Source organism: Sebastes umbrosus, chromosome 21 (genome assembly GCF_015220745.1).
Source record: "Sebastes umbrosus isolate fSebUmb1 chromosome 21, fSebUmb1.pri, whole genome shotgun sequence".
NCBI lineage: Eukaryota > Metazoa > Chordata > Actinopteri > Perciformes > Sebastidae > Sebastes > Sebastes umbrosus.
The window spans coordinates 11,035,078-11,060,908 of NC_051289.1; the positions used below are offsets into that span (position 1 = coordinate 11,035,078).

Consider the following 25,831-nt stretch of genomic DNA (forward strand, 5'->3'; position numbering starts at 1 on the left):
CACCGTTAATCTAAGACCATTTACATAGAAATTACAAATGAAACATGTCATTTTTAAAAAAAATTCTGTCATTTTGAAATACAGACAAAAAATTTAAAAGTTCTTGAAAAAAACTGTAAAAAAATGTTGTTTCTTTTACAGTGCAGGACAGGACTGTAACACGAGTCAAGCATATAATATCATCATTTGTATCCTAGAATATTTCATTTAAAGTAAAATATTGAAGGAAAACATGACATCAAAATATCTTTTTTTGGGGGGGGGGTTGTAATAATTGGTCACCTTCATTTGCCATCTGCATCCGCGCGCAAAGGGAGACACCTGACGTCTCCATCACGTGCGCACGCCTCCAAGTGTGGCTGCAAAATCAAAGTGTTGGTTGAAAAAAAAAAAAAAAAAGCCCAATGCATGTTACCGACAGTCACACAGCCACAGAGCGTTGGTGGAAATGTAGTAAGTGAGAGGTTCATCTGTGAGAGCTTCCCACATCCACAGTCTGCTGCGCGTAATGGCACCGAGCGCTCCTCCTGCTGCTGCTGCTGCTGGACGAGATGACCGGATAACTTTTAACTCTGCACGGATGATGCTTCACCTCGATGGCATCTGATGAATTCTTCACTGGGAAACAGTAACAGGTATGCAAGTCTGTTTACTTCTTCTGTTCTTTTTGAAGTTTCCTTGTTTCTTGTTGCTCCAGTATTTGTGCCTTAAATTAAATTCTTATCTGCTGGTTTTGTTTGCTGATGGGTGATCATATGGGGGGAAAACTGCCAATATGCATGTGTTGCTGGACTATATTTGACCCCAATCTTTCTGGAAGCAGGATTGTGGAGCCTGATAAGGTGCTCCATTGCAGGATTTAATTGAATTTTTAGATTAAGTTTGTGCAAATCAGAATCAGAATCAGATCAGGATCGTGTTTATTGCCAGGTGTAAGAGGTATACACTAGGAATTTGCTTTGGTTTTGTTGGTGCAAGTTAAACAGTATAATAACAAAAGAATAGATAAAAACGTTAGAATAAAATAATGTGTATAATGTGTAAATAATCATTTCTACCAATATACAATGTACAAAATAAGCTATAAACAAAAAATGTGTGTGTGAGGGAGAGAGAGAGAATTAAGCTTCCCTGATGATTTGGAAGTAAAAAAAAACAAAACAAACAATAGATTGTCTTTGGCTGCACAACCCTCAGTTAATTGATCCTAAATTAATTTATTATTAATATTGTTATAATGTAACCTTTCCTAATGGCTTCAACAACACTGTATATGTGGACATTTGAGGGTCCAATGATGCCCATATCATACACACACTTGTATAGGTCAGAGTCCTGCACATTGACACACAGGTTAATATGAGAGACAAAAGAGTGAAGAGGGAAATCAGTTTCAGTTAGCACTTAAATAAACCATGCAGCTTTGTATCACATAACCATCATGATTAAAAATGCATATGTGTGCGTGTAGATGTGGTTTTATGATTTGCATCCCTCTTGACCTGTCACACCGGATCTTGTTATAAACTCACTTCCATTAGGAGACTTCAAGGTGATTTGTATCAGTGGCTTTTATTTATTTAGTTATTTACTTTGCTTCTTCTAGATTGTGGACAACCATAATATGATACTGGAGCCATTGAGGCACTGAGTGGAATTATAGACTGGGAAACATCTTTAAAAGCCTCTTGGGTTTGAGCCAAGAGGCTAAAAAAGGATCCTAGTTTCTCGGTGTCTTTCTCCCTATTTCTGTCACAGAAAGAGAGAGAGGGAGGGGGGCTGGATAAGATGGATCAGTTTGTTTAACATGTAGACACAGGTGTGAGCACTACCACAGCAGCGCTGTTATCTGGATTCAGGCCAGATAGGGAGGATTGGGAATAAATGAGAGGGGAGGATGGGGCGCGAGGAGCAGAGCCGCTGGACCAGAGCCAGCCGGACCTCTCCGGGTGGCAGCACGGACTTATTACCCCTCCCTGATGAGCTAACCTCCACTGGCACTGCTCAAAGGCACACTGCCAGCCCCTCATTAAAGTTACCATCTCTGCTTTGGAGTTTCTGTTTCTGCTGGCTGTATTAAAAGCCATTTACAGGAAGGAAGGGGGGTACATTTGAGAGGCAGACTGACAGGAACAATCAGAAATGCATTACACTGTCGATGAAGTTTACTGTTGAGAGCATGGATTTATGCTGAGTCTTTTATGGAGCTTGAGGAGGCATCGATATGTGCTTCCATATTTCTTTCAGCAGGACAAATAAAACACTTCAAGGAGCATTACTGCAGGGATGCTTTTCAACTATTTATCAGTTCATCTGTTGCTATAGGAGCCAAGAGATTCCCACTAGGCCTCTGACTTGAAAGGATGCTGCCACCATTATCTGATGGCTAATATGCTACACGTTCATCTGACTAATGAGATGTGAGACATGTGGAAGGTATGTGATGAATGAGTAAATGTGCTCTCTTGCTTTGGTAGGTCTGCCAAACATCTCACCTCCCATGTCACCGGGACGTCTCCATGGCGATGTTTAGCAGCGCAGAGCGGGTCTGGAACGAATCAGACCGCTTCGGATGGGACTCGGAGAGGAATGAGAGCTCAGAGGCACCGGGGCAGGATGAGCGTAACTACTACGCCATGCTCTACTCCCTGCTCATCCTGGCCATCGTGTTTGGAAACGTGCTGGTGTGTCTGGCTGTGCTGAGGGAGCGCTCTCTCCAGACGACTACCAACTACCTGGTGGTCAGCCTGGCGGTGGCCGACCTGCTGGTGGCCTCGTTGGTCATGCCCTGGGCTGTGTACCTGGAGGTGAGGAGGTCATGGTGTCTGTATTTTACAAAATGTCAGAGTACAGGAGGAGCATTGATCTGGAGCAGTGGTTCACAACGTACATCACACATCATTTCAGGTCATTTCAATTTATTTCAAAGAGGATGTTGAAGGTGCAGTGTGTAGGATTTGGCGGCATCTAGCGGTGAGATTGCAGATTGCAACCAACTGAACCGTCTCCAGTGTGCCAAGTGTGTGGTCGTGGCTAGAAGGTAACACACAATATGCAAAACTCTTGCTAGATGGTTGATGTCAGGCATTGACCTTGAATGGTTAGGAAAGGTCGTCGGGTAGCGAGTCTCGTGAGAGTTTTTGCAAGTTTTTGCAATTTACAGGTTACCTTCTAGACATAACCCAAGCGTGTAGGAGAACTACGGTGGCCGATGCGAAAACATGAGTGGCCCTCTCTAGAGACAGTATTTGGTTTGTCCGTTCTTGGATACTGTAGAAACATGGCAGCTGGCTCTGTGAAAAGGACCCGCTCCCTATGCAGACCAAGACCCCCGGAAGAGCGCTGGGCTGTGAAGCAAATTTTCGTAGTGGCCAAACGGCGGTAATACAACTTCCGTGTTTGTCACGTGATGCCGTTGGGCCCAAAAATACTTTTTCCCATAGACTTACATTGGGAAAGAGATGTCTGTAACTCAGCGGATAATTTTTTTTAGGTATATCAACTAACCATTTCAAACACTTGAATAGCCCTTATATAAATCATGAGATCCTAAAAGTTGTAAAATTCACTAATAGCCGAATCCAGAGTTATTTCCCTTCCTCCGTTCATGTGAATGAGACCCAGATCGAGGCTGGAGCGAGGGCTGGGAGGCGGAGTTAAAGGAAACGTTACAGCGCCTGCTTTATGGGCCCAATGGATGCGGAAGATCGCCGGATGATTCGGGTACTTTGTCACTCGGCAGTTGAGTCATTTTGGCTTCATGCACCACTGAGCAACTCTCATAGGAATGAACAGGAGCCTCCAACGCTGTATCCAGTTCTCTTTTTACATGATGTAGATATAAAAACGGCTCATTCTAAGCTAACGAAAACAACTCTTATTTTCAGGTGATTATAAACTAAAGAAAACATACTTATTAAAATGATATTCCATTTCTGCCAATAGATCCCCCTAAATGCTTCACACTGTAGCCAATGTTTAAGACACATAGGCCTACACACCTTGTTACAATCTTCTTTTTTTTATACAGTTGGATTATCACTGTTTAGGTTGATTTGGTCAAGTTTGCATTTCTACTAACACTACTACCACATGGAGTGTCAGGAGCTGAACCTTAAACCATTTATCCATCACTTTTAACTAATTGTTTGAATTAATCCAACACTGTAAACCAGCTAATTGTTGCAAACTGTTTCAACAGTTGGTCCACTACTTTTAGCTAATTATTTCAACAGTTTATCCAACAGTTAACTATTTAAACTGTTAACTTTTAGCTAATTATTTGTTATTCTAACTATTTCTCCATCCATTTTTGCAAATTTTATAAACTATTTAACCATTATGTTTGGATGTTTTTTTTTACTTACTTTAGTTACTTTTACAGTTTACTTTTACTTTTACAATATTAGTCACTTTTAACAAATTATTTTGACTTCTCTGTTCTCTTGCTAATTCGTTTCCATGCAATCTCTTTTTGGCTCTTCCACATATTATTACAATCATCTCTCTAAACCATCTTATGTGGTTTATGGGAGGTGAGTAATATGCTGCCAGCTTATCGCAGCTGGTCATTGTGACAATAAATCTACTTAAAATTACCAATTTCTAATCCAATTTGGATGTTTATTTTCTCCCCCAAACACAAATATGTGGATACATCTGTTTTAATCAAATCATGCAATTATTATTATTATTTTTAATAAGCTGCGCTACCCCACAATCTTTCCACCAACCCCCCCGGACAAATACACAAGTACAGCTTGGGAATCACTGATCTAGAGCTCTGAAGGGTAACAAAGTGGAGAGGAAGTACAGAGGATGTGGAAGAGATTGAAATACAGATGCTTGGCAGTGAGTGAGGAGCTGACGCAAGAGAGGAGAAAAGGGGAGACAAAAGTCGACTTTTGCAGCCAGAAAAAGGAGCCGGAGTCCGAGAGAAAAAGGATGAGGGTCATTTGGAGCCTATTATATAGTGACAACTGTGTGGGCGATAGGAAGACAGTAATGATGATAAAAGGTGGTTTAGATAGCGCTTCACCATTCATGTAGATTACACATAATTGCTGAAGGACATATTGAATATTAATAAATAACGACTTCATCTGCTTTCAGTAATTGGCCGTCTTTCAAATCACGTAGAAGCAGCTGCAGACCTGTGAATTTAATTTAGAGCAAAACCTCTGGCGCAAATTGATATTTTGCTGTTCATTTTTATTTGCACTTCACAGATTACTCACTGGTGTCACATAGATTGTCTGCTAATTGTTAATTGTCTCAGCCTACATCTTGTGGTGCTGTTCAGTAACTCCATTAAACTGACATCCATGTCATCAAGCAATACTCTGCACACTGAAAATGCACTGCAGAGGTGTCCTGTTTGTGTACGCACGCAGGCACAGGCTTATGTGTGTGTGTGTGGATCCTTGAATCTTTTGGGTACCGAGTGTGTGGCTCAAGGGCATCTGTTTGCCCATATGAGGTCTAAAAATCATCTGCTTGAAGTCCAGTTATGTTTAACAAGCAGCCACCCCGCCGCCCAACGTTTGCTCGCTGTCAGCAGAAAACACTATTTCTCACAGTGGACAGAAGATTCAGCGGCAGGTCAACCATAAAAAAAAAAACAAATTAACTCACTCAGGGAGCAAAAGATGACAAATTACACATGATTATATTCTATGAAAGGTAATTTAATGTGGCCAGGAACCTCACCGGGATTCAGTCATGAGTTACTGCGGGCAGTCATCCTGATGTAGTGGAATGGATGTGCTTCATTTCGGATTCAAAGGGGAGACTTACAACCCCATAAGGAATGAGTCATTAAAAGATAGTATGACACAGAGGTACAACATTCATTCATTTAGCAGGGATGTAAAGGTCAGTAATATCTTGGATAAGACCGGGAGGAAATACACATTAGAGTCATACTGTAGGCTTTCAACTCCCAACATTGGCACTGCGAGCGCCGTCACCCTGCGAGCTCTAATCTGAAGCACGGGGGATTAGTTTGATGTGACCAGAGGGTTGCTGGTTTGCTTCTGCAGGTGTGTCCTGGCAGGAAAAGTGACTGAGTATCTCCTTTCCCACCCCTCAGCAGGTAGTAATCACGTGCCCTTGAGCAAGCCATCTTATCCCTGGGTGGTAGAGTTGATGTATGACTTTCACTTAAAGGAAGTGGTTGTATTGGCAGCAATGACTGAGCGCTCCTCACTGTCCACAATTCATCCTAAATGATGCTGCTCCGCCTCCGCAAATGTATGGCCTGACTACGGAAACCTTCTTCATTTGTAGTGCGGAGCTCTTTCAGGTCAAGATTGTATCTGTAAGGGTTTATTGTGTGACAGAAAACACAAGATTAAGTGGATACACTGCTGATTTATTCCTCAGTCAACATTTTGTTCCAACAACTTTTCTCAAGAAAAATATCCAAAAAAAAAAACGGCTTTATCGTCTCCACTTGTTTCACCATATTTTCCAAAAAAAGTACTTCATTGTAACATATCATTTTTTTACTTTATGAAAACACAAACAGATCCCGCTGACAGATACTCCATCTGCTGTTCCTGCGTCCTAACAATTGTTGCTTCTTGCTGTCTTTTTATACTGAGACATTTAGCAGACTTGACTGCTGTGAAAAGTATAGATCACATGTTCAAACACAGTCGATAACGAAAGTGTCTGCAGCGCCCCACTGAGTCACCGTCATTTTCCCACACTGTGCACACAATGTTCAATACGTGCCCACATGTGTTCCTCAGTCTTTTTATGTGAAGGGGTGACGAACAAGTGCTGTGTACTTGTCTTGGTGTTATTTCTGTAGTTACGAAGACCAATATCCTTGCAAAGATTAAAAAGATGATAGTGGGATGCCAAATGGAGGATATTTCCCCTATGCTGTGTCCCAATCCCCTACTCTATATGCTATACTAATTGTCATAGAATGCTTTGAAGATCTTTCTGTCTCACCACCACCTGCAAATGTTTTTGCAGCCGTGAGCAACTCCTTTAATTCCTTTGTGCAATGCATTGTGGAGCGTGTGCAGCGTGCATTAACAGCACACACATAAATCAAACATTGGTTATTATGCATACATGAGTACAAGCTGTTCTCATACATCGTTCGTAGCTATACCTACGAAAAGCAATGCACTGTAATCTGTATATATATCCCACAAAATCAATTTGTATGTTATCTACGTAATCATGAACCAGAAAGTATATAGGGTGAAAAAACACCACATAACGCAGAAGTCGGGGTGGATGGGTGGGTCAAAAAACATCAGACTTTCCCAGGAGTTTGATCTCCGTGTGAAGCCAGAAGCCAACAGTGATTTATTTGTCACATAAACTTCTGTACTTAAGTTACGACACTTCCAGAGTTATTTTAACCCAAACAGTGGGCAACCTCCGGGTCTAAGAAGTGAAGCTAATGCAAAACTGCTTTAATCTTGCATTCTTTCTAATAGCCAGCAGGGGGCGACTCCTCTGGTTGCAAAAAGAAGTCTGATTGTATAGAAATGAGCCTACTTCTCACTTGATTTATTACCTCAGTAAACATTGTAAACATGAGTTTATGGTCTCAATCGCTAGTTTCAAGTCTTCTTCAATACAGATTGATGTTCATTTAGTAAATTATGGTCCCATTTAGAGTCAAATAGACCATAAAGCAGGGGATGCTTTAGGGCGAGGCTACGTTGTGATTGATAGGTCGCTACCACGACGTCGTCCGGTCTGAGAGTTGTCCGTGTTTTTGTCTCAGAACTTTAACCCTTTTACACCGTGTTTTCAGTTCATGAAAGCTGATTATAACCTTTTTATTTAGTGTTTGGTTGTACTTAGCTCCACCCTCTTGTGTCACCTGGCGGTAAAAAACAAAATGGTGAAGGCCAAAATGCCGAACTCGAGGCTTCAAAACAGCAGTCCACAAACCAATGGGTGACGTCACAGTGACTACATCCACTTCTTATATACAGTCTATGAACCCAAACCACAACCTTTTCCTCAACGGCAAACACACAAAAAATGAGGAATCGTTTTTCATAAGATATCATACGGACCGGACCGTTGTATGAGGATAAGTGGGTTTTCGTCACTTCTCTCCAAAAATGCTGGTTCCTCCACTTCCCATAATGCAATTGAATAGCATATTTGATTGCCTGCCTGCTAAACACCCACATCTTTCAAACTCAATGCCCCCAGGAAGACATTATGAAACTGTTTTAACAGGCTGAGTGATGCAAACCATGACAAGTAATCTGATTTTTACATGTAAAATTGGTGGAGTGCTCCTTTAAAAATGGAATGGGAAATACTATTAATGCGGTTAGGTTAAGATTGAGGTTTACGTTAAGTGGGAATGAACGCTAGCGGTGAATGTTTCCACGACAACTCTGGTCTCTGCGAGAGAGATTTCTGTCTATTTAGATCTTTGTAAATGTGTGTGTGTGTGTGCCTGTGCGTATCCCCATGTGTGCCTCTGTGTAGGTAGGCGTATATTCCCATCTTGGTTTTAAGAGATTCTGCAGTCAGGCGATGGAGCTTGGATCCCATTCATCTTTGTCAGTCAGTTATTATCAGGCATTATGGAGCCTAAGTGAAAGCCTGTCGGTCTGAGCGGGACTCTGCTGGGGGGATGGTGGTTGTGGTGGTTTGGGGTGTTGTCAGTTTAGCTAGGGGTCAATGTCCTTTCGGTGATTGGACTTTTCCTTGAGGATAATAACATTATGTATGTTATCCATCATGATGCATCAGCACAGAGCATTTACACATTTGCCCCTTGCAGCTTGTGTTATCCGAGAACAGATGACAAACATTTAATTAATGCATAAATTAGCCTAATTAATACCCATTATTAGCATAAACGCTTAAGTTTAATACATCAAGGTGAATTTTTGACCGCTTATTTTTCTTTACCTTTCCTTGCAACGTAGGCCAAACTATCTTTATGTGCACATTTTCCTCGCCTTCCTGTCACATGTGCAAGTGTGTGCCCACATGTGTGCGCTCATTCAATGGGTGCGTCACACTTCACGGTGCAGAAGGGAAACAGAAACGTGTGCGTTGATAATCTGCCTGTCTGTCCTGTGCAGGTGGTCGGCGGCGCCTGGCTTTTCAGCCGGCTCTACTGTAACGTCTTCGTCACGCTAGATGTGATGATGTGCACCGCCAGTATCCTCAACCTGTGTGCTATCAGCATTGACAGGTGAGTGTGCAGTGTGTGTGTGTGTGTGTGTGTGTGTGTGTGTGTGTTTACGTTCTTGCTGCAGTTATTGTGTATGACACATGTGACACCTCCGGTATAAATGTCACCCATGTGGGATTTCCATATTTCAAGGTTCTCCTCTTCACCTCACCTCATAGATATTTCAAAACCTCCTGGAGAAAGACAACGTTTTCCCATCTTGTTCATGTCCTCTTGATAGATGCGTGTCAGTGTGTGTGTGTGTCTGTGTGCGTGACAGAATGAGAGACAGTAATGAGGAGGATTTTGTGCACATACATTGTTGTTGTTTTATTTGATGCTCCAGGTTCAGACTCAGGTCTGTTTTTGTCTAATTGCTGTGCCATTGCATGCATCAGTTCAAACTTTTACTTTAGATGTGCATCTTGTATTTCAATTATTTATTTGCTTAGTTTTCTTGTTGTGTCACGGTTAATATTTAATCACTCTCTACGGTCTTTGAACTTACAACCTGCAGGCATCATGAGTTCAATAGAATGATAATGCACTACATACATAAGGACTGGAGGAGTCATCATGGGGATGTGTTTGTACAATTAGTTTGAAAGACTTTCCAATGGGTTCTTTCATAAAATAAAAGTGTTGTCATTTACAAAGCTGGGCATGTATGATAACAATTTATCACACGACAATGTGAAAACTCGTACCTACAGAGAATTATCACTTGACTCTGCAGCTCCCTTAGGCTTTACGGAGCTTTATTGTGAGTTTCAGCTCATTTAAAGACGACCTATTATCAAGGTTCAGGGTTCTGTAATTGTCATTTGTCAATTCCAGCAAAGCCGTTATTGGCAATGAAAATCTTTGGTCCCAGGTTCCTTCAACAATGCTCATAAAATATGTATATATAAAAGCAAAATGATAATCTAAAATAAAATAGTGCAGTTGAAATATAGGGCTTAAATATAAACATAAGTAAATATAAAATAGTAATGTAAATTCGTAATTTTGTAGAAGACAGTATTTCAGATGGGAAACTGAATGTAAACAGGATGTAGTATGTATATGCATGATGAGAAGTAATATATGTACACAGAGGTGTAAACAGGAATGTAGTATGCATAGAGAAGTTATTAATATTTATATATATTGGTGCCTTCAAATGAAACTCGTGAGCTCGTGTTTACAACACGGGAAGTCGTGTACACAATATGCTTGGTGTTCAACCGCTGCTAAGCAACGGCAATATTAACATTACTGTCGGCGTCTAGAAGCCACAGAGGCAATCTAGCAAGTGTGTAACCTAATGCTGTAAATACAAACAAAGGCATAATGACAGAGGAAAAAGATGAGGCCGTTGGAGATATCAACATTTTCCTCAGACATATTATAACATTACGAAGAATTACAATGTACGACAAACACGTCACGACTCGTGAACTCTGAGCTTTCAGAAACTTTCCACTCACGAGGTCATGAATACCACGAGACGGTTCATATGGACTCTTCTCGTGAACACGGTAAACACGACCCCATTTGAAGGCACCGATATACACAGAGGTGTAACAGTTTGTAAAACAGTATGTAAAGTATATAAAGGTAAAGTGACAAGTGATGAGCTCAGGAGCTCAAGAGTTCAGCAGTCTTGTGGCCTGAGGGATGAAGAGCCTAGTTGTGCGGGACCGGATGCTGCGGTACCGTCTGCTGGATGGCAGCAGGCAGAACAGTTTGTGGCTGGGGTGGAAGGGTTCTGTAATATGGCCTCCTTCCTACACCGCTGGATGTAGAGTTCCTCCATGGGTGGCAGCTCCGTCCTGGTGATGTGCTGTGCAGCTTTCCCATGTTAATATTTAATCGCTCTCTGCCGTCTTTGAAGTTACAACCTGCAGGCATCAAGACTTCAATTTTTTTTAAACAGATTTCAGTGTTTGTTATGCTTATTTTCAGGTGCATGCTTGAATTTTGGGTTTCAGCTAGAACATGTTTACATGTTCAAAAAACGTTTTATTTTTTCTCATGCCGGCTGTCTTTTCACCCGCTGTTTGAGCTCATGGTCCTAGCTATTTTTAAGGGCATGACAAATTAACCGTTATGCAAATGTATTACTTGGTGACATCACCATGTTACAAAAGAAAAGGCGGGACTTAAAGCAAGGTGTTTCAGGCAGTTCAGGAGCAGTGTTTCTGTGGAGGAAAGTATCTCTCTTTGGCATGGACTTTGGGATTTGTAACTTTGCAGACCTTTTACATGCACAAAAAAACTATATAACACACTAAAGGAAAGGAGAAAAGCATAATAGGTCCTCTTTAAACTTTACTGTTTTGGTTCACTCTCATCGATCTCATGGTGTTGTTTCTGCTACAGCAGACAGCAGTGAAATAGCTCTAAAAACTCACTATAATCCACCTGCTCAGCACTAACCAGCAGACAGACAACGTTGGAAACAAGCTGGTGAACAAAGTGGAACATATAACAGCTAAAGAGACAGATATTTCCCCCGGGAGTTGGTGGAGACTAAAAAAACAGCTAAGTGTGTTACATTCGTCAGTAACACGTCTCTTAATGAATGTTTTGTCACCGCTGGATGTGTAAATAGGCAACTGTTTGCTGATGATAAGTCATTGTTGTTTCAACTTGTTTCTGCTGCCCCCAGTTGGCCAAACATTTAGATTACCACAAATTAATTAACACACACATTAAAACCCTTCCTGCCAGGTTAATGGGAACTTAGAGGCAACATGGCATGCACACTCCAGATGCCCCAGGGCCTCCTATCACTTTAATCAGGCCACGGTTATGTACAATAAAAGGTACCAAACCCCTTTCCTCACCATGTTTTGTATCTTTAATTGCACACCGTTGCGTGCCTGCTGTTTCTGCGTACAATGCCTATAATTTGCCTCTGAGGGATGAAGTTCTTTGGAGCCCTGTGGTTCCCTGTGATTGATTATTAGACGAGTCAACAACACGCGCTTTGTGAGGTGCCAAATTAAAGCGAAGCACCAGGGGCATTCTGTGTCACCGATCGTGTTCAACACACCCACATTACCTTTGTGACAGCATTGTTTATTTATAAGTTCATAGCAATCGTTGCTGTGATAGCGGGGAAGATTTCTCACCTTTTAAAAGGAAGAGGCAGCATAAATACAGCAGAGTGGAATATCTTGCATTAAACTTCAAGGTGAAGTGTTTGCGAAAGTACTTACAGGTCATCTTTTGAGTGGCGTCTCAGAGCAGAAGATCCTTGTTTTTCCTCCTCAACTAAACTTAAAGCAGCACTTGATCAATAAATCATGAACATAATCTTACTCCTCTTTTTCAGCGCTGCTTTTATTTAAGCAGACAGCAGCGTGGCAGGAGGGAAGAGTATTTTTAGTGAACGTCTGTGCTCCGGGTTTAGCCCTGCATTCTGCCCAGAGAAGAGCCAGTGTAATTAGTCTGATGAAGATAAACAATCGTGGCAGTTATCTGGCTCTAAACAACATAACATCACATCCATTTTGGGTCGGGGTCCAGCATAATTGCTGCTTCTTCTGAGCCTCGTTTTCCCGGGCTCATTATACACTCTTGGCGTACAGTGTGCTGATTAACTCTTAAATCAAAGCTTCACTTGGTTTATTGCTGAATACCCAAATTGTTTCTAAATGAAAATGCCTGGTTTGCTGCTCCATTGTTGGTCTTTATATTATCAGCTTTCTTTCTTGGCATCCCGAAAGCCAAGTTCTTTTCATGGCTGCTCTTTTTCTCACTGTAATTATTCGCTTTTACTGTACCATATCAGCACTTTTGTCTTCATTCAAATGTCACCACCTATCCCCTCAAAGACAGACTTGTGTGTGTGTGTGTGTCTGCAGGTATACAGCAGTGGTGATGCCCGTCTTATACAACACCACCCATCGCTCCAGGAAGAGAGTCTTTATGATGATTAGCACCGTGTGGGTCCTGGCTTTCACCGTCTCCTGTCCGCTGCTGTTTGGTTTCAACACCACAGGTCAGATCAACAACATCATGACTCCGTCTTCCCGTCTAGATGTGTCGTATAGCGAAGAGTCAATATGCAGGACGCAAAAATAAAATGCAAAGCACGTAGGCACCGTTTCAGTATGAAATTCAGGGTCAGAATTCAGTGTAGTAGCCGGTTTCGGGTCAGCGGTGGGACATGACATGCAATCTAAAATGGGATTTAAAGGTGCACTCCACCAATTTAGCATGTCAGAATCAATTTGCTAGTCACGGTCTGTACGACTCAGCCTGTGAAAATGTTGTATAATGTGAAATGTGAAAGTAACCACTGATGATGAGACTTCACAATATAAATGGAGAGCCCGTTTGTGTTACAAACTGGAGCATATTGAGGCCGTTCATGTCATGCCATTCAGGCTTTATTTAGGAGCAGCCGAGTATAGGAGAAACTGTTTGCCTTGGAGTTGTATTTCAAAGCTATTTAAATGCAGTGACTACAAGGTTACCAGTGAAAGTAAGCGTCAAGTCAAGTTTTATTTTTATAGACCAATATCACAAATCACAAATTTGCCTCAGGGTGCTTTACAATCTGTACAGGATATGACATCATCTGTCCTTTACAGTGCGACCCTCTCATCCAATGAGGAAAAACTTAACCCCAAAAAACTTTCACAGGGAATAAATGGAAGAAACCTCATGAAGAGCAACAGAGAACCGTCTTCAAATAATGTGCAAACGCTCCCAATTTGCAATAACAAGTGGCTTCTTTCCTCATTGCTTTAAAGCCACTGGAAATTTGGCCTGAAATAGTAAAAAATGCATATATGATTTAAAAGTTGAGTGTCTCATTAAGCATCCGCAAAAATCTGAGTGAAAATAAACGTTCTGAACTATTAGAAAACCTAGTTCAAACAACAGCTCATTTTTGCTGTTTAGAGCATCTCTCAAAACTGTGGCGAGGCAGATCACGTTTTGATTGACACCTCATTTGTTTTGATCATCGAGGAAGCTATTATATTGTTATTATAGCTAACACGTACTACCTGCAAAGCTAATTTCAGCTGAGATATGTTATCTTAGGCAACGGTAATTACCTGGCCAAATGAATTAAGCATTAAAATGATGGGGCAAAAGAGCAAGGAGGGAGGAAGGGAGGGAGGGAGGGAGGGGAAACTCATTTCTTTTTAGGCGCTTAATATTATGTACATAAGACCCTAAATTCGACCCCAGGTCGTTCACCAAATGGAGGGTCGGTGGTTCGATCCCCGACTCCTCCGGTCACATGTCAAAGTGTGTCACTTTGTGCCATCTGTGTGTGTGAATGAGTATTTACATTACATACTGTACACTGGGCAGCTTGGCACCTTCAGCGTATGAATGTGTGTGTGAATTGGTGAATTCTGACATGTAGTGTAAAGCACTTTGAGTGGTCAGAAAACTAGAAAAGCGCTATATCAATGCAAGTCCATATACCATTTACCAAATCCGAATTTCGCCTAGAGCACCAAATTGTTGTAAATATGTCTCTGGTAAGTTCTTAAACTTTATTACACTGCAATATTATGTTTGCAGTACCCACAATACTGACCCAATGCACCCTCAGAGTGTTACAGTATATCATTAATATGTGACGTTTAGTGCACTGCAGGAGTTGTGTTATGTTGATGTCATGTTTTGTGGTATCTTCACTTTCCCCAAATGTGACACTTTTGCTTTTAACTATCTAATATGTTTATTTAGAAATATATTGTACGTATAGGTGGAGGGAGTAGTAGTGATAGCAGCAAGAAAGGGAGACAAGTCAAGTGAAAGATGTCTCCCTTTTTTATGGAGAGATGGTGACATCTTACAAGTGTCTCTTTGTTGATTCCGAGGGATGTTTTTCAGGATTATTCATATTCTACATAACTGAACAATAACTAACTTGCTATGCTGATGACATCACGTCTTCTGCCCGTGTGTGACGAAGAATGAAACACCAAACAATAAAACGGACAGAGAAATGCGAGAGACATCACCAGCAGCTATTTTAGTTTCAAAGGCCAGCAGCACCGATGCATGACTGCACATACACAATTAAGAGCATTAGTCACACACAATGTAAAGTTACTCACAGGGATACAGGCATTTGGTTTACTCCACTTGCAATCAATGCAAAACAATGGCTGGTGATTGTAGGAATCCCACTTTTTTGTCAGTATGCAACCAGGCATCAGCATTGGAAGGAAGCACCAGCGGGTTCACATGAGGTCCCGGGTCTTTCATCGCCCCTGAAAAAAGAGCAGCTCAACTAGACAAACACTGTGCCTCACAAAATAATATGAATCTTGAAGCCGAAGGTGGATTGTGTGGCGAGAAGTGTGGCTAGGAATAGATTGTATGTCTGTTCTCGTCTCCATCTCTCTGTCTATTGAGCTATGTGGTATTGATCCAAGGGAAACATCCAGGGAGAGGCCAATCACATCAGTTTGTTCATGCCACTGACATGCAATATGCATTTCACAGCTGTGGTTAGAGCCTGATCTCTTTTCAAATTTCAATTTCCAGCAGTATTGGCTCACTTGATAGATTTTTAACGCTGGAATTTTGATTGAAATATTGGCCTATACCCTATTATTATTATGTCAAATGGGCTCTTACTCTGAATTAATGGCGTAATTATTGTCAAATCAATCTTACCTCCGTCTCACAGTCATCGCTGTATGATTAAGTATGTATGCAGAATATGAAAGAGGACAAGTTGTCAAGGTCGTTTTAAAGATGGAGAGCATCAGCACCGGGGTCAGAGGTCGCCTATAAATTACGCCTATACTGTCTCTTTTATTGTTTTGTGATTTTAAGGCTGTTTTGCATAATGATATTTTGTTTTTGACTCAGATGACCCCCTGGTGTGCTCCATCTCCAACCCGGATTTTGTGATCTACTCCTCGGTGGTGTCCTTCTACCTGCCGTTTATTGTCACTCTGCTGGTCTACATCCGGATCTACGTCTTCCTCCGGATGAGGAGGAAGAGGATCACCTTCGGCCAGGTCAGCGGGAAGGTGCAGCCAGGCTCGACTCCGCCGTCTGTGGTGAGACCGTTATCTTATTTCTCTTGTTAGTGTTTTCACTGAATTACAGAACTCCTGCTGTGGACGTAATGGTTTATTATCGTTTATTACCATTTTAACTGCAGACTAGACTTGTATTATTGGTTATTACCATTTATTAATGATTTAATAACATTAATGACTGCAGACTTGATGGTATATTATTGTTTATTTATGACTTACTAACATTTTATACTGCAGACTATATATTTATTATTGTTTACGGTATATTATTGTTTATTTATGACTTGTTAACATTTATCATGATATATTATATTTGTTGGCATATTAAAAACTCTTGACCTTTTATTTTTTACTTATTTATGACTCGACTGTTTTATGACTCAACAACCAGAGAGAAATTTCACAACCTGGCAACCAAAAAGTTGTTTTATTAACAGCTTATAACTCATCTATAAAGCATTAGTAAATGATTTATTAACCATTAATACAGTCATTAGTTGCAACTTATAAACCCCTTTATAAAGAGTGTCTTATTAGAAAGATGTACCTGAATTATTATACAGAGAAAAATACCATTATCCACCTTTATAAAACCCCTTTAGATCTGATTGTAACAAGTCATAAAATCATGGTTTCAAGCTCCTAATAAGCTGATTGTCTGTTGATGCAAAGTTTTCTCCTGACCGCAGCTTTTATATTTCTAATGTAGATACAGTCTCTCTCACTCATTCACATTCACTCACGTTATGCATACCCATAATGACTTGCAAATTACAATTCACCTCTATATTGGACCTTTTCTGTTGGAGCTCACCAGCAAAAACCTCCCCCACAGCCTGATAACTGGTTCCATTACAGTGTAAGAAAACACTTTTGTCCGACATACCCGGCAGGCGGCCACAGTGAAAGCCATTTTTTTCTCATTTGCTGGGAAAAGGGTTCAGAAGGGGATGTCAGGAGGATTTCAGGGATATTACTTTTGCTCTAATAGGAGAGCAAAGACGTGTAATTTCATGCAAGGATCCTCTGTATAAATGTGACTGCAATTGGCCTCAGGGCTAAGATGAAATGTATAGAAATATATGGCTCCGTTCATAAGCAGCTGACACGACTGTCACTGTAAAACTGGAGTTGTTCTTAATTAAAATGGCTTGTCACGTTGAAAAAAGTCAATTTAATTAGGAGGAGGGATATGCTCTGTGCTGGTCTCAGCCTTTGAGGTCATTTACTCAACACCATATCGATATAGGTAGGTAGGTAGATAGGTGCTTTATGTTTATTTTGAGAACCAAATCTGACTGTTATTCAGCAGCTGTCAGTTCTTTGATCACACCCATCACTCTAGTATTTGTCCCAGTTACATCTATCACACAAATGACGGCGTTATCTTTTAACCACGGGCAAGGAGACACCAGGTCACGCTCTGTGCATCTCTATCTGCCCTATTTTTAAAATATGGTGTTTAAAAATACACTATAATTCAATGTAGTAACATGACCAGCATTGGCATATCCAGGAGCTTTCCTGTGTAATGTGGTTCCACTCAACACGCTCCATGTTTCCCCCACTTTGTTGCACACTAATTCACAGTTAAGTCCTCAGCAGTTTACAGATGATTGGTTGTGGTTGAGCCCCAGTTTGGGATCTCATCCACGAGTGCAGACGCTCATTGTGAGATACAAGCCCTTGAGGAGATCAGGCTGAGAGAGTTATAATGGAAACGTGTTTTGAAATAACATAATAGGACTCTGACTCAGTCAACTGAAGGATATTGATACGAAGAAGCGACTTATTTTTATGTCTGCTGTGAGCTTTAATTGAGTCGCGCAGCGTTTTGGCTCAGGAGTGACAGCCACTGGAAAAAATAACAAGGTGAATCATAATTCATGTGTGCGTGTCGGGGATACTCTGCAAGACTTGTTGGAGGTTTAATGAAAACATCCTCTGAGATGCATAAAGGTGAATGAGTGACTTTCCAAATGAATGGCAACAACTTTGTGTACCTGTAGATTGATTGAGTATAAGGGTGTTGGGATAAGATAAGGGGGTTAAGAAATTTCTCTGGAAAATATTTTCTATCCGTCTCATCCCCTAGGAGACCTGTCTACAAGAGGAGACTCCCAAGGCGAAGCAAGACCTGTCACCTATACGGATTAAAGTGGTAAGTGCTATTTTAAACTAGAGATCCAACACAACCGAGAAATTCTTCAATTGATTTTTTTTTTTTTCAGTGCTCTAGTTTTGCTGAACGCAGCCTAATGCCTGACTAACTCTCATATTGACTGCGTTGGCGTATTGTGACATGGTGGCACACAAGGCGGTTCTGTTTTTAGCTTTTCATGTGAGTCTGTCAGCGTGTATGTTCATGCACACTTGAGTTTTTTTTCGCTATGCTGTGTGGTCGCAGCCCAGGGGTCGGAGAAGGAGCTGAAAATTGTGATTTTGAAGCGTGGCCTGTTGCCTCTCGTCACCTGGTCACTTGTCAGCTGAGCAAAGTCTGTGGGTGACGCACTGCAGCACCTGCATAATCCACAGACCGCTCAAAGGTGGAGGGAATAACGATCTGTAATTTTCCCCTGTGGAAAATGTGTGGAGAGATGAGAGTGTGACTAAAAATGAATGTTTCTGGCTATACTGGAAATACACATTGCACGATACTTAAAACTAGTTAATGATGCTTCTTATCGCTCTGAGGGGGAAAGGCTCATTGGAGCTTTATAGTTGCTGAACATGCAGAGTGGATGCATCTGCTGGCACACGGCTATAAAAATGAAATATCGTATATATATACAGGTAGTTCAGAGATGCTGAATGCTAACTGTGCATCAGTGATTTAAAATCTTGGAGGGGAGGTGCCACTTTTGTTGGCTCACTGGAGAGGCACTCAAGCTTCTAATATTTACCATGTGAGGTCAAGGCAGGATAAGATGAAGGTAATCTTTCAATAGATAGAGAAGAAGTGTTAGAGAATAAAGAAAGAAGAGCAATGAACTGTGATTACTTAAATTTAAAATGATAAAGCTGCAAGAATTTGTTGTTTTTTTTGCAATTAAATAAAGCAGAACAAACCGAAAACACAGCATAAACACATTATCACCTTATGAAGTTAAAGGAACAGTGTGCAACATTTCGTGGGATCCATTAGCAGATATGGAACATAATATTCACAACTATGTTTTACTTAGTGTATAATCACCTGAAACTAAGAATCGATGTGTTTTCGTTAGCTTAAAATGAGCCCTTCATATCTACATAGGGTGCGGGTCTTCTTCCGGGAGCCCGCCATGTTTCTATAGCAGCCCAGAACGGACAAACCAAACAGTGACTCTAGAGAGAGCCTTTCGTGTTTTTACGTTGCCTGAAGGCCACCGTAGTTCTCCAACACGCTTGTAAAACTTCTGTAACGTGAGCCCCAGAGTGCAAAACCGTGGCGCCACCAGCCGCCGTCTGACTTCCTTTGCTCCTTAAGTAGTGGTATTATGGTACGGATGACCTCTGAGTGAGGCGAGTTACCACGGTTTTGCACTCTGCGGCTCACGTTACCGCAGTCTTGGAAAGGAAGAAGTGAGTGGAGGGGTACTCAGTTGGTTGCAATCTGCAACCACACCATTAGATGCCGCCAAATCCTACACACTGTACCTTTACGTAAACAATTAGCTATGTACACATTGACCAGACTTGGGCTTCTTGACACCTGATAAATGTCCAACATTCAGTCCTTTTAGCTCTGTTTTGGTCTTCACCAACTCCCATGGAAAATAGCCAGCTCTTTAGAGAGCTAAATGCTCCACTATGTTCACCAGATAGCTGCTAACTTTGTCTGACATTTGGTGCTTGGGAGGTAGCGTACAGCACTGTAGGTTTATCTGAGCTTTTTTTGCTAAAATGTGTTGATGACACTGAACCAAAGCATTAAATCTGCAGACCGGAAAACCAAAACAATGAGCTGAAAGACACTAAAACACTGCAGAGTTTGGTGATAATTCTGAAGCAGGTTCATCCCTACAATGTACGCCTTTGATATTACACACATTACTCATTTGATCAGTGAAGCTTTAATGATATAACCTACAATAAAACTGACATGATTACATGTAATAACATATGTGTGCTGATTCATCCCCCTCATTGTGTGTCATTTGTCCCGACAGCAGAGTGTAGAGCCTTCAGTTCCCTCCAAGCCCAACCTGCTGTCAGGATGCCTGTGGCGCAAACGCCCAAAGACGGGACCCGTGGAGAACTCCATGCTTCCCCCGGTGGACACGCACAACTGTTGCAGCATCAGCCACGCCTCCTGCGGTCGCACCGAGCTGGATCTGGAGCAGGGGCGTGGCGGGGAGGAGGCGGAAGAGGACAACCAGGACGAAGGGCCTCCCGTCAGGATGAGCTGCGAGGTGAAGGATCTGTCCAACGGACGAACACACACGTCACTGCGGTTGATGGCTCATTCTCATATCAACACGCCACGATTCAGGAGCATGCATGCACGGGAGAAAAAGGCCACTCAGATGCTGGCCATTGTGCTCGGTGAGTGGAGATTAAGTGGGATAAGCTGAGGGAATGAAAATGTAAATGTCATGGCAACACTTAATACAGGCAGTTTTTATAGAGAGTTGCTTGTTCCGCTTCAACTCCGTTAACATTTTCCTGATGGTCTTTTTTTTGCCATACGCAGCCGGTCACCTGTACTGTGAGGGCACCAGCACATTTTCTTACTCCGTGTGCATTTGCTGCATATTTTGCAGAGCCACAATAAATCAAGTTGAAATGTCAGAAATGTCTGGCTGGCTTCGGGTTCACAGTGTGTGTCCAGACACACACACTGTAGCTCCTGACACAGCTTCCACACGCTCCAATTATCAGCCAGGTTGCTATAAGCCCCGGTTCAGGTTAGCTCTGGCACAGCACAGATCTCGCTGACAAAAATGTAATCAGAGGTATCTCATTACGTTACACTGGTGTCAGTGAAAACTGTGGCGCGCACCCAGAAAAAGATCTCTCGTCCCGCCCACTTCCCCGCCTGCTTTTCAACCAACTGACCACTGATTTGCTGTGATGTTGTGACCCCAATTATAGTGCTTGAATTTAATGAGTTTTTCGAGTATGCCAAAGCATTCTTACTTGTTTATACATAATAAACTGCTGACTGCTGCAGGGTAAGTGACTTCAAGACTTGCCTTTGATTACCATACAAAGTGCAGGTTAATTGGGAACCCAAAGTGTTTTTGTTGAACCTTCGCTAAGCCTGTCAAGTTTTTCATTTTAGCATGACACACTCCGTTTTCAACGAGCAGCAGATTTACCACTTGAAATTCATAATTTTTGAAGCAGTGGGTCTTTGATTTTACACGAAAGTAAAGAAAGGCCAACTGCTGAATAGCAGAATACGTTGGCTGAAATAACCGTAGTTAGTTAGTGTTACCTTATTACCTAATTAACTAACACGAATTCCATGAGTTGGTTGAAAAAGCTGACTTAAAGGACCAGTGTGTAACATCTGGCGGCATTTAGCGGTGGGGTTGCAGATTGCCTGTAGAAAATCGACGGTGGCCGACGTGAAAATGCGAATGGCCCTATCTAGAGCTTTTGTAAGAGTAGGTCGTTTGGAGAATAGCAGATCCAGTGTGTAGAGTGTGTGTGTACATTGGAAGTGAGTGGTGAAGCGAGAGAGAGCGAGAGTGGCGGCGAATGTGATGTGCAAAAAGGTGAGCTAGTGGAGAAGACAGAGGAGGTTTAGCTTTGAGAATATCAAGTGACTGTACAGTGGAAGTTGCAGTTTGTGCAGAAATAAATGCTGCAACTGCTCAAGACCAACAGTGGTTTGCCGTGTCTTGTTTTCCAGCGGCTGAGTGGAGTGACGGGGGTTAACTCCAGAGAGAGGAACGTTATCGACTCAGGCCCGAGCAGGAACAGTTAACACAGTCTTTTCTGGGCTACTGTAGAAACATGGCGTCCGGCTTCGTAGAGAGGAGACCCATACTTGCCAGCCCTCACGATTTTCCCGGGAAAGTCCCGGTTTTCATTGGTTTCTTCTGGTTTGCTCCCAAAATTATCCCATATTTCTCCCGATTTATGGCAAATTTTCACACTTAACCCATTTCTGGCACTGTACAGCGTGTATAATCCCTACTATTTCTGCCAATAGATCCCCCTAAATGCTACACACTGGTCCTTTAATGTTTTCATTAGATTTGTTTTATAGTAGCATCTTGGGGATTTTTTAAGCGTAACCTGTAACCCCACATTCAAATTAATGTAGTTAGCTAAATGACTGGAAGTTAGTTACTACTGTTAGTAAGCTAGTTTGCAGCTTATGTTACCGCAGACAAACACACTGTTTCTTACAATTTTGCTTTTGTGTTTTTGGTTTTTCGTCCTCTCTCCATACCTCTCTGCTCTCTGGCTGCTCCAGCGGTGTTTCTCATCTGCTGGCTGCCTTTCTTTGTGACTCACATTGTGAACACCCACTGCAGGACATGCTACGTGCCTCCTGGGCTTTACAGTGCTTTCACCTGGCTGGGTTATGTCAACAGTGCCCTCAACCCTATTATCTACACCACCTTCAACATCGAGTTCAGACGGGCCTTCATCAAGATCCTCAGCTGCTGAAGAAAACAGCTCGCCAGGACTATTAAAATGGAAATCAGGCTGTGCACTTGTGCTACAACTCAAGCGTGGATGCAACACAGATGACCACAGATGCACGCTGGTCATGGTCCAGATGAGCAAAGATGTCCTACAGGAGTTACACAGTAGCAGCAAGGCAAGGCATCAAAAAACAACAGACGCTGTGGTACGGTATGCAATAAAGTATTTTTACTTCAAAACACTTTTTTTCTCACCAGGGTTGGAACATTTGAACAGTATTACTCCTCAAATAAGACTTTTGCACACGGTCTGATTGATAGCACAAGGTGTTGGACTTTCTTGTGGATATGTCTTGTACAGTAAGCTCTTTGGCAGAGGACGTTCCAATCGATGTAAGTTTGGATGCTCTTTGGACCCAAGATGAAGCCTTGAGGCTGATAAATTGATCGTTTAGAGCTGAGGCCCGTCGCCACTGCACTGTGTGGATTAACTGATGCAACTCACCTCCCCGCTCACCCCTTACTTCACCATCATCACCATCAGTTACTCTCCAGTGCATGCACACATCAAATTTCAAAGGCGTTCACTTGAATTGTGCAAGAAGGATTGTATTGATCCCTGCCAAGACTCACATCATCATTTTGAAGATTGTCCTATATATTGATGTGGAAGCATTGTGCTCAACGTGGATTCATTAGAATAAAAAAAAAAATGAGATTTTGATGTAATGCACAGTGGAAACATTTTCAGTGTTTTTTTTGTTTTTTTTTTTAAAGGAACTGTCTGGTGAGTTGCCTGCTGGCTGTTCTGATGCGCTGATGAAAGCAGGAGCTTTGTGATCTTAACAAATCAAGCAGGATTGTAAACTGCGTGGTGGGCAGGTCTGTCATGGACAGAGCATTTACTGCAGTGCGTTGTAAATAAAAGAAATGATGAAATGTTTCCCAGGCTATTTATACACACAGGGTATTACACAGCTCTTGTATGCATGTGTATGTCTGGATGCTGCTGATGATGGGAGGCACCATCAGATTCTGGTGAATAAAAGTGTTTTCTGGGAGGAACACTGAAGGAACCCTGCTGAGTGAACAGGATATTGGGGGATTTAGAGACAGAAAACAAAGCCACGGTGACACAAAAAGGAGGATGAAAAACACAATGTGAGATAGGGGACGATGGGAGAGCACAGTGGGAAGTAAAAAAAAGCCAAGAAGAAAAGAAATGAAGAGAAAGAACAACAATCAAAGATGACTAGCAGGAGAGAAAAAAGGTAGATGGATCGAGGATAGCTGAGGGAGGGAAGGAAAGGAAGTGTTAGCCTTTCTCAGCCTGCATCTCAAGCTCTCTTAATACTCTGAGAGGCATAAACACCTGCTCCCCTGACACTTTGTGCCATTGCGTCGACTCGGCCTTGTGTTCCGCTGAGACTACTTATGATGATTCACCAGGTGTGCATATAGCTGCGTGACCGGGTGTACGCTGTGATGTGAGAGGAACCTCCATTTCGTGATAATTATAATGCCAATAACCCTTAGTGTTAATCTATGTTTTCCTTTCTCTAAAAAAATCCTTATACAGCTGGAATCAATATTTAATACTATGTAGAGACGTAACGGTGTAATCAGGACATAAACAAACTGAGGTTGCGTGGTGTTTGTTCTCCTTTTCTTTAATTAGATTTGAATGTCAATTAATTTAATCAAAGATGCATTTTAGGGTGTAGATACTGCACAGCTGTGCACATGTGCCTCCAGTCGTTCAGAGACAATAATAAAAAAGCTCTTACTGTAAATTAACTGCATATGAGCCCCAAACCCCCAAAGGCTGGATGCCCCTCTACAGATCCCCAGAGGCTGAAACGTAAATTACATCCAATAATATCAAGCAGCTTCATGGATCATACTTACCGATGATATTGCTTTGCATCTTCATCAGCAGTGAGGCTAAAAAATGTTAAGTTTGTCCTTAGATGCTGCTGAGGTTACAGGGTCATTAAAAACAAAAGAGTTTATCCCTTTGGGAGCATGTATGTGCTCATCCAATTTCATGGCAATCAGCTTTTGAAGGACATTTTGTTTCTTTTTTCGAAATGCTATACTATGACATTTTTCGTCATACTATACTATGACTTTTTATCATTTTTTTTGGCATACTAAAATATAATTTTTTTCGCCATACTATACTATGACTTATCACTTTTTTCGTCATACTTTACTTTGACGTTTTTTATTACTTTTTTTGACATACTATGCTATGACTTTTTTTGACATACTATACTTTGACTTTTTTATCGGCATATTATAGTATGACTTTTTTCTACATACTATACAATGACTTATGATTTTTCTCGACATACTATACTATAACATTTTTCTGACTTTGTTCGACATACTATACTATGACTTCTTTATCACTTTTTTTCGACATACTATGACTTTTTTTAATTACATTTTTCGCCATACTATACTATGACTTTTTATCACTTTTTTCGACATACTATACTATGACTTTTTTTCATGAAAATTTTTGAAAATGCTATACTGACTTTTTTATCATAACATTTTTCAGAGCCAGTGTCAATAGAGCCGATATTGCTATGAGTTTTTTTTTATGAAATTTTTCAACATACTATACTATGACTTTTTATGGTGAGATTTTTCAACATACTGTACTATAACATTTTTTTCATAAAAATATTCAACATAATATACTATGACTTTTTTATTTTTTCGACATACTATACTATGACTTTTTAATTTTTTTGACATACTATACTATGACTTTTTTTCAACATACTAGCCTATGACTTTTTTTCGACATACTATCACTTTTATTCAACATACTATACTATGACCTTTTTAATTACTTTTTTCAACAAACTATACCATGACTTTTATGAATTTTTTCGACATACTATAATATCATTTTTGTTTTACTTTTTTCCACATACTATACTATGATTTTTTTCGACATACTATACTATGACTTTTTTATGATTTTTTTCGACAAACTATACTGACTTTTTTCAAAATACTATATTTTAATTTTT

The 25,831-nt window shown here is 41.1% G+C and overlaps 1 protein-coding gene across 2 annotated transcripts; it reads left to right on the forward strand.

Annotated features, from left to right (window-relative positions):
* The first annotated feature begins 131 nt into the window (after window positions 1-131).
* drd3 (dopamine receptor D3) lies at window positions 132-23,724 on the forward strand. Of its 2 annotated transcripts, none has more exons than XM_037756218.1 (8): window positions 132-635; window positions 2,478-2,807; window positions 9,087-9,199; window positions 13,033-13,169; window positions 16,019-16,212; window positions 18,290-18,355; window positions 20,349-20,721; window positions 22,607-23,724. In XM_037756218.1, exons 2-8 carry the CDS (start codon window positions 2,520-2,522, stop codon window positions 22,801-22,803), a joined length of 1,368 nt encoding a protein of 455 aa, XP_037612146.1. In that variant the 5' UTR covers window positions 132-635; window positions 2,478-2,519; the 3' UTR covers window positions 22,804-23,724. The 2 variants fall into 2 exon arrangements, with proteins under 2 accessions (XP_037612146.1, XP_037612145.1); XM_037756217.1 differs by having other exon boundaries at window positions 133-635; window positions 20,346-20,721.
* The last annotated feature ends 2,107 nt before the right edge of the window (window positions 23,725-25,831 follow it).